General features: G+C 43.7%; 1 protein-coding gene across 1 annotated transcript; it reads right to left on the bottom strand.

Moving 5' to 3' along the window:
- Window positions 1-804: 804 nt before the first annotated feature.
- On the bottom strand, window positions 805-9,669 carry amotl2a (angiomotin like 2a). Its single transcript, XM_051112772.1, has 11 exons — window positions 9,443-9,669; window positions 7,974-8,768; window positions 7,697-7,889; window positions 6,054-6,198; window positions 5,873-5,959; window positions 4,138-4,433; window positions 3,859-4,055; window positions 3,654-3,755; window positions 3,361-3,527; window positions 2,672-2,839; window positions 805-2,373 (listed from the first exon to the last, which is right to left on the bottom strand). Exons 2-11 carry the CDS (start codon window positions 8,696-8,698, stop codon window positions 2,303-2,305), a joined length of 2,151 nt encoding a protein of 716 aa, XP_050968729.1. The 5' UTR covers window positions 8,699-8,768; window positions 9,443-9,669; the 3' UTR covers window positions 805-2,302.
- Between the last annotated feature and the right edge of the window lie 456 nt (window positions 9,670-10,125).

Genomic DNA, 10,125 nt, shown 5'->3' with positions numbered 1-10,125 from the left:
TTGTTTCCAAGTCTACTGCTGTGCTAGACTCGCTGAATTAAAGTTACAGCTCGTTGTTTGCGCTATATGAACATGGGTTGACTCTAAAATGTAATAATTACACCATAAATGCATATATTTAAAGTAACTGCCTGTTTTTGCAAAAATTCTTTAATGGCCGGTAAAAAAAAAAATGGGCTGGTAAATTCTCTTATGTCACTGGCCACTGGCAGATGTGGCAAAAAGTTAGTTTTAGGCCCTGCACAAAACAGTACTGGTTACGTCCGTAATTGTATTCTCAGCTCCTGGTTAATCATTGTGCGATTTTTTTCCGCGTCTTCCATTTTAACATTTGCATGGTTGATGAGAGGAATGTTCTTTTTTGGCTTTGGGAGCAGAGCTGGAATGTGGCCTCTCTTCATGAAGACTTGCCAACAGTGAAGCAGGTGGCAGAATTGTTTTGCTGTTGTGAATAAGGCTCCCTTGTGCTCTAAAAGAAAGATGTCATTCATGCCAAAGGAAGGACACAGATAAGAGCAGTTTGCACAGACTTGCACATGTAAAACATCTCAGGAGGACACACCACTTGTATCTTCAGTTAAGACACAAACCAGCCAACACGTTGTTTTTGTAAAGATATATATTAAAGTTTTATTCAAATTACTGAAATGTTAAATGACATACAAAACAATTCCCCATTCTTGAAGTTCACAGCAACATCCAAATATGGGTCAACCAGTTTGAACTGCGTATCTACATTTCACGTCGCTAATGCTCAAATTTATTATATAACTTAATCGTAATGCAAATCTTTGGCATGTTCACATTACTAAATACCAAAAAGTCAAATAATATACAAAATATATTAAATTCTCTCGTTTCAAAACAGCCCTTTCTGTAAACAGTCCAAGTAGTGAACAAAACAAGCATGACTCCACTACAAAACATTGACCAGCAAGTGCTTTGCGTGAGAACCAATAGGAAAACAAAAGTAGCATTTAATGATAGTGAGAAAGGTTAAATTAACATGGTATGATACTTATTACCCACATAGATAAGACTGTTTGTTTTCATGATATCTGTTTATCCCACAAAGTGTGGTCTTGATTGAGATCAGGCAGAAAAGTCTCTGTCTCAGAAATGAAGGCTAGTCACAGTCGCTACATTGCGTTAGCGTTATATGCTTACAGTAGAACCAGCTACTGCAGCACTACGGAAATAAACAGATCCAAAAAGAGCATGGTAGTCTAAATGCCAGCCGTTTTGAACAAGGCCAAAGGTCAGACTGCAGATAGCCTTTTTCCTCTGAGCAGAGGCATTCCGCCATGGAGGAATGTGGGAAGATTAGCTCCGGCTTGTCTGCGAGGGAGTGGCAAGCATGGTGGTAGCAGTTCTGGGTGCAAAATAATAATAATATGGCATCTGAAACATCAGCCCCACGTCCCTCCTAAGGGTAACACTAAAAGAGTGTCACTAAAAGAGTATGTACCCGTCCCACTGTTGCCGAAAGGAGGCCTCCCATTCCTCTACTTAAATCTGGGAGCGAGTCAGTCAGTCAGTTATAGTAGGAACACCAACTGTAATGATAATTTAGTCAAAGGGAGTGCTAGTGAAGGCATTAACCCAACTATTCTGGTAAATTTTCTAATCCCGGGCCTCCAGGTTCAAACTGTATTTGGCCTCCTACAATCCAAACTATTCTTTTCTTGATATTTAAGGATAAAGCAGTTGCGATGGTATATCTACTATACATGGAGCACATAAAGTTAGAGATATATTTGTCTGTGCTTTTATCTAGGAATGTGGGATATAGTCTTACATGGGTTGGTATACTTAGTTAAAAAAAAAAAAAACACTGCCCTTGGTTGTTCCTCAAAGGAACAGCAAATGCTAAAAAGTTTCACAACAGTGGGATATTTCTTCCTATTTCTCCATTCTGTCACACAGTCAGCAGCAATACTCATAAATACAACAAACGTTGACATATACAATGTGTTTATAAGCACTTATAAAGTCTCTTTTGAAGCTCTGTAGAGGACTGTCCAAGTACCTCACATTCAGACAACAGATCTCACCATCTGAGATGGAACATTGTCGTTTAACGTGTGGAGGAACTGTCAAGAGAGCTCAGCTCTCCTTCAACGAGGACCAGTTTTAGCTTACTCCACAATTCGTTCTTCTCCCCGATGCAAAACTGACCGGCTTCAATGGCGAGCTCCTTTTCAAAGCAAGCACAGGATTCTGTTGATCCTCAGATGGAGATCCAATAAGAATCTTCTGTGTGTACGAACAGCAGGCAGCATCAAGCTGAACACCATTCAATTCAGATGAGAATCTCCACCATGTCATTTTCAACAGCGTTGCTGATCTGAGTTGTGTTGAGAGGAGTGGAATCTGCAATGAAATACAAGATCTTCAGCTTTATTGGCTAATGCCTGGAGAGCAAACAAGGCGGGAAGTTTTAGAAAAGTTTGACTATGTTTTGTTTGAGTTCACTCCCCAATCGCTGCTGTGGCATGGTGCTCAGGTTACTCTTTAACTACTCTGGTTCAAAAGGGCAAGTATGCACCATCATTACTGAAGTTCTAACCGTTAAGCATTGTCTTTGTCACCTGATACTACATATTAGATTTGTCACATCATATGTCAACCAACAAATTGTGACAAGTGAAGATGGAGCAATCATACACACCAGAATTTAGAGCAATGGATGGTTGTGGAGCAGGTTCTGTTTTAGGGTTCATCTCATCTGAAGGTTCTTCACACTGAGTGCTGCTGTCTCGACACTGGGTTTTGGCAAGAGGATGGGGTAGCGGGGGCAACGACGCGGCTGCCGTCTGGTCATCCGAGAGGCTCTTCCCTAGAATCGCAGACGGAAAAGGAAGCAGTTTAATTACCGGTTCCAACATAGGCATTCTACCACGCAAACATTTGCCATCCTATAAACTCCCTTTACTATTCTTGAGGATCTATTCTAGAGGACACTGAAATGCATTCCATTTCACAAGATGTTGACTATTTCAGGAGCACCGGCTAGTCTCCACACTTATTTTATTTCGGTTGGCACATTCTTTCTTGGCGACATTACGTAGACGCTAAGTAAAGACGCTGCCAGTTGTCCAGTTGAAAGTATATGTAATTTTTGGTTCAGATATATTACAGACATATAGGAGGGGAGTCCAATCCTCCTCCTGGAGGGTCAGTGTCCTTGCAGAGTTTTGCTGTAACCCTAATTGAACCATCTACTAGAACAGTGGTAGTTCTCTGGTCCTGGACAGCTACAGTCCTGCAGAATTCAGCTTCAACCATAATAAATCTTTAAAGGGAGGAGGCCTTCCAGGTGCAGGATTTGAAACCACTGGCTATGGCTACTATGCTCACCTTTGGGTCGGGTGGTGCTAGCTGTGGCAACCGTGTTGATGGAGGGAACAGATCGAGCAGGTCGTAGGCCTTGCGTCTCAGGTCGGCCTTGCTCTCGTCGTGACCGCTGCTGCATAACCTTTATAATGGCATCCTTCTCCAAAAGTTGAGCATAAAGTGCCCGGATCCTGATAAAACAGACCACTTTGAGATACAGCACATGGAGACTACTGGAAACTAAAGACTTTATCATTGCTAAACACTTGCAAACTTTGACTTCTAGTTGTGGATGGAAAATGTAATAGTGGACATACCGGTTTTCCATCTCCTGATGTCTGTGGTTGGGGGACGGCAAGTCCTCATTGAAGCTGCTGTTGGGTGAATGGCGAGGTGAATGGTTGATGATTGTTGTATCCCTAAAACGAAGAGTTTATACAAGAGTTTATACAAGCTTTGCATCAAATTATTTCCCAATTGCCATCCTTTCAGGCAAGGCTTCTATCACTTGTTTCGACTCACCTCTGAGCTGCAGCAGTAGCAGCGGCATCCATTGCGAATTGACGCATCGTGCTCTCCTCAAGATACTTTTGCTCCCAGCGGGTTATGTCAGCCTCCAGGGCCAGAACCTGCTCCTCTCTTTCCCTCAGCTGCTGATGCAGCGATGACACGTTAAGGTCCGAGTAGGACCCTGGACTCGTTTGAGCTTGAGACTGCCACTGAAAGAGAAAGACACTGTTTACTTAAAGCCCAAAATAGTATTTTCTCACAAGTCAGGCATACAAAAGATTCAGTTTTTACCTGCTGTGCTCTCAGGCTCTTCAGCTCCTGTTCGAGTCTTGTCCTCAATCGTAACTCCAGCGCCTCTCTCTTCTCACATGCCGCCTGCAACTGTGCCAGGGCGCTCTGCATTCTCTCCACCTTCTCAACGTAAGCTCTTTTCCTTCGTAACTCTTCTTCCAGCTGCCTATTTCGTGTCTGAGCGGACATCAGCGCTTGCTCCAAGGCTTCTCTGCGCCTCTTCCATTCTTCTCCCGAGACCCGCAAATGCTGCATTTCTTTTTCAAGACGTTCCCGCTCTCGAAGGTGATCCTCATCTGTGGAGAGAAAGAGACGAACATTGTGAGAACTATGTACCACGACAACGTTTGCTGTTGACTCATCATGCCACAAAATGAATGGCCATGCTGTAGGACTGGGGTGTGTCCAGAGCATTCTCTGGGCTCTAGTCTCATTCTAACCAATTCTCAGGGGATAAGCTTCCCACAAGAGTCTGGAACAAAGGAGGCATGCTTGATTTACACATGTCTGTCTGGGTTTGCAGGGGAGTGGCCGGGTTTCCGCATGTCCTTTGACCTACACTGCAGACGGCTTTAGAATTCCCAGATTACAAAAGCGACTCAATGAATTCCCATTTGGGATGCTGAATTCCTCAAACGTTCTACGATGACTTGGCTCACTGAAAAAAGGGACATGCTAAAGCCCAGCTCGCTTGTTTCTGGGTCACTCTGAATGCCTTGTGAGATACCAAACAAATTAGACAGCAATTAGTCTTCCATTCTGCTCCTACTCTGATTATACAACCCAAAACAAATGCCTTTGGATGGAATGCAGACTTCCTCTTATCCACTTACGCACACAGGCACGTCTTTGTACCAAATGAATCTCTGGAATGCCTCTGAGGCAGGCAGTAAACATGTAAAGCAAATAGCTCCACAAGGTCATAAAGTGTGATGTTAACTTATACATCGTTATAAGTCTTCACTGATGGCTTTGACGTGCTTCTATGGAACTGTGTGTTGGCTTTAACATGTAAACATCCAGGGTTTTTGTTTGCACAAGACTTGACTAATTTTATTACACAGATATGAAGGATCACTTCATACATCTATCCTTGGGGAATAGAAAAAAAAATGACTATTCCAAAAGGGAACAACAAATGCTGAACAACAACAACAACAACAACAACAACAACAACAATCCCTATTAGGATTACCAAAAACAAATCTAATTTACCCTACCACAGCTCTAAATTCTTTAGCACTAATATGCCCAAAAATGGAGAGCCAGTGCATAGGCCATCAGAAGGGGGTACTTAGGGCCTCAGAAGCTGAAATAGTGGTGGGGGCTGTTGGAAAGCATTCCAGGAGGATGGAATATCCCAAAATACCTGAAAATATTTCAGGAATCCAGGTCACATTTACTTACAGTGTTGATGGTTGAATTCTAAAAGCAATGATCTGAGACAAAAACTACAGCTCGTACCTTACCATCTACTCACTTAACCCTACATGGCAGTGTATTTAGTGTAAAAAAACGCGTATGGACCATTTCAGCTTAGCGAGCAGTATATCAACCCAAATGCTTTGTCAGGAATCACATCAATGATAAACACGCAGTGCATTATTGTTAGAGGAATGCGTTGTTATGTCTACAACATAAACATAAAAACAGTGGGAACAGCTGGGGCTGCTTACATGGTTGACCGTACATTGGGAAAAAGATAATTTATAGAGAAGCAAAGGGGAATTCTTACTTTGCTCAACCAGTTTGGCAAAGGCATGCCGACTCTTGTCTTCAACTTCCATGGCTGCTCTCTGTTTGCTGGCTGTATCCAGGCGGTCTAATGCGGGAGTCAACAATTAGTATTTATTGTCGCATACCTAAACATGTAGCTCATATTCAAGACAATTACTCAGCAATGTGAACCAACTCACCCCTGAGATCTCGGTTAAAGTCATGCAGTCGCTTGATCTCACTCTCAAGCTTGTTCCTCATGGTTTTCTCAAGGGCTTCTCTCTTTGCAGATCCCTTCATAAGAGTCTCATAGGCTTCTGATATCCTCTGAATTTCCTGTTCAAGCTGAAAGAGAGTGGAAAGACACATTTAACATCCAGTGTCACTCTTTAACACAGGAACTTATCAGTTCCTGGTTCAGTTTCACTGTAGGGAAAAATAACAAGGTGGGCGTTATGCTAAGTATCTCCTTTGTGCTTCGCGGAAAGACGGACGTCACATGGATTTAAACAACATGAGGATGAGTTTATGAAAGAATTTTCATTTTTGGGTCAACTATACTGTCACACTTAAACATAATCAGACAAGGATCAGAGAGCAAGAATGACAGATAGACAAAAACAAATCAGGAAAGAAAGGGAAAGAGGGAAGAATGTGCTTGGCTGAGCTCTTCGCGGTGCTTGCCCACAAGTGAATCACTCTCTCGGAGCTCTTCAGGGACTGGGAATTGAATCAACATTCCAGAAAGAACACTTATGAGTCCCAGGTGTCTGCACATTCATCTCCCTACAGGGCGGGATGCCAAAGGCAAACGTGGGGAACAAAGGAAAAAGTGCGTGTTGAAGGCATACCATTCAGAGACGAGAACAGTACTTCACACTATATGCACCTGTATGGCATTTGTGACGCAGAAAATGGCTCATGAAAGAGCACATTTTTCCAAAACGAACAACGGTTTAAACTGTCATTACAGAACACAGTATAAATGTTTAACGTTAAAAATACTGAACGTGTTGTTAAATTCTTTAACAGGACCCTGGGTGCCATGTTGGGTTCTGTTCAAGGGTGAAAGTGAAAGAGGCCATTCAGTCGGGGAATCCACAGCTGTGGGGTCTGCTTGTTGCTCTTTGCAGTCCAGTCCGTCAGCTGTGGGCTACGCAAAGCCCCTTGTTCATTCGCGGACGCTGAGATGAGCGAACACATCTGCTCCTATTGGCATCCCATTGGAATCCTAACAAAGAGGGCCACAGAACGACCCAGGGAGGCCTCCCTCTTTGGAGTTTTCTGATTTATAATTTATCGCTCTGTATAAAGGCAACTTGATCTAATATGGCAGTTGTTCTGATTGCACGAACTACGTGGAATCTAAACTGAAATTCATTTCGGGTTAAGCCACTAAACAACATCCAAGGCCGAAGAAGCCGTTGCAAAACAAACGCACTAACAAAATAAACCCGTTTTTTTCCTTCCCTCTTGTTCTGGCATGACACTCTGGTATTTAAGTGATGACATTATCACATTACACAAAAACGCTTGGCATTGCAGGCATGGGTAAATTCAGTGTTGTTTCAAATGCTAAATTAGTTACTGGGAATTTTTGACTCAGTCCCTAGGAACGAGTGCTTTTCACATTAAAGCGAAATCCTTGTGATCCTCTCCCTTGCACGCATTCCTACACGGCGAGAGGGCTAATCTCCTTAGAACGTGGTGGCTAGGAAACACCAACGCACAATGATTTCTTATTTCCACACCCTTTGTAGGTCATTTCTGAGCTTAAAAGCAAAGGCCACAGATGCCTTTTTTGCTAAATGTATGGTCAAAGACCATAAGAGTGCTCTATTACCTTCTGCAGCCTTGCTGCCTTCTCGCTGTAGCTCTCTACTTCTCCTCTCAGTCTCTCGTTTTCTTTAATGAGCTGCTCTACTTGGCAGTTGTTCACTGGGATGCTGTATCCTCCAACAATGACATCCTGTCCAGCAGGGGTCAATGCAGGCAGGCCGCTATGGCGAGGCGCTTGCGCCTGGTTTGGATATAACCTGATAGAGATAAATATAATCAATTAGCATGCCAAAGCACCCACAATATGTCATATAAATGATCAAAATATTAGTTCAATGTACCTGTGATGCTGCGAGTGGAAAGCAGGGGGAGGCTCTTTGTAATACTGCCCATGTTCCTGTGAATGGCTAAGCATATATCCAGGGGATCTGACCATGAAGGGGTACTCCGGAGGTGGACCCCGTTGGTCTGGCTCATGCATCGTCCTCTCGTTTACAAGAGGACCAGAGTGGTTATTAGAAAGCTGGGGGTAGCTATGCGATGAGCTCATGGGAATACCATCATGGGCACAGTTCCTCTCCAGCGAGAGCTGCATGAGGTGCTCGCTAAGCGAGCGAGCGTGTTCCCGCTTCACGTCCCACATTCTCTCTTCCTGCTCGGCTGCTCCAACCACTCCTGGGGTCTCCATGCTGCCGTGCTGAAGCCCTACTTGACCTCTCTGGTAGGCCAGGTACTGCGAATGAGCCTTCGCTTCCTCATAAGTGGGCAGCTCCTCTGTGTGGAGCTGGTAGAGGTGGCAGACGGGACTCTCTGAGTGCTGGTAGTCCCCCTGGTGCTCTTGGCCCTGGGGCTCCTGCCGGGTGGACAGCTGGGGAGAAAGTGATTCCTCTTGCGTTAGGCTTTCCAAGGACGAACGAGGGCTTCCTGCACCTCCACCGCTGCTGCCTCCACGCAGAGCCTGCTGCTGGATGGCCAACAGAGTCGGATCAGTAGGGTTCCCATAACGGAGCTGCTCTTGAATCAGTCGGTGCAGCACCGTGCCTGACGAATCCTCTGCCGTTCTCATTTCAGTCTTTGTTTTTGCAGATCAATCAATGATACTGTGTTAGAAGAGTTTTTTGGACTAGACTGTGAACCTGATTTGAAAAAAGATAATTAAATGAGATTTCAAATGCAATGCTATTGCTCATCTATATTGCAACACTCTACAACAGCAAACACCAGTGAGTGGTGCCTCACTCCACATGCTTTTAGGCTGACTGCCTTTACCCATAGCAACACCACGTTTACCCAAAATACCACTTGCACCATCCTACAACCCACTGCACTGAGTTTAGAAATCTTAATTAGTATTAAAAGTGAACCAAAATTGGGTAAGATCCAATAACTTTCCGAAGTTGCGAAAATGATTTCCTGCTGCAAAGACAAATTCCTATCTGGTGTCTCACCTTTGTTTTACAATCTGTACTAACACCTTCTGTAGTAACACCTTCAAACATGCCAAATGGTGCCTTATAAACAAGTGATATGATAAAAGTTAGCTAGTTCCTCTTCTTTTATTATTGTTTAGCCTGAATGTTTAGCCACCACGGATGTTATATCTTCCACAAAAATATTTACATGTATGCGTTCTACAAGTCAATAAAGCCCATAAAGAAGTTCATAAAATCACGTCGTACACGTACAGTGTATTAAATAAACATTAAACCACACAGTATAAAAGCACAGTTCACTTGTAGACATCAAGCAGTGTGCCATAAAAAGGATAGTTTACAACAACAAGCTACTTTAAAACATTTTAAAAACTCACCAAATCACAATCGCATCACGACCAAAAGTTCCGGACGACTTTCTGTACTCGTATATGTGTTTAACAATATAATCCTTAAGGAAATTCGTTGAGTACGGCTTTTATTTCCATGCGTATGTTTGAGCTGTGTGCGCGTCTGGAGAGCTCCTCCAGCAGACTGAGCTCAGGAGGGGAGGGGCTCTGCTAATAAATGACCGAGCTCCGATTGTTCACGGCCTCTGGAATGCGCGGAATGTGAAGGCTGCGAGTCCCTCGGGGATCAAAAGCAGTTCCGCTTGTCGCTCGCCCCGCCTCCTCCTCCTCTCTGGAGCGCAGGGAGAACCGCTCGGCCCCAAGCGGAGCGCGCTCGCTCTGCTGAAGGGGGGCAGTGCGAGCAACAAGCGGAACTGCATTCACTCTCGGTCCCGTGCGCGTTTTTTTCGTCCTGCTTCTTGAAGGCGTTTTTGTTTGTAACGGTGAGAGGAATGCAGTAAAAGTCGCAGAGATCTGTAACCTTTGTTGTTCTGTTTTACTACACTTTCTTTTGAAGTTTCGGTGCGCTCATTAAGCCTACTTGTAATGCAATACACAAAATATCATGGAGAATGTGTATTTTTTACTTTACTGTTATTGTTATACTTGTATGTCTCAAAGAGATAGTTATCTTAAAAAGAAATAAGACTTGCAAATCAAGCATATATAAC

Source organism: Labeo rohita, chromosome 6 (genome assembly GCF_022985175.1).
Source record: "Labeo rohita strain BAU-BD-2019 chromosome 6, IGBB_LRoh.1.0, whole genome shotgun sequence".
NCBI classification, from domain to species: domain Eukaryota; kingdom Metazoa; phylum Chordata; class Actinopteri; order Cypriniformes; family Cyprinidae; genus Labeo; species Labeo rohita.
The sequence above is the reverse complement of the archived record's forward strand: the minus strand, read 5'-3'. Positions and strand labels throughout refer to the sequence as shown.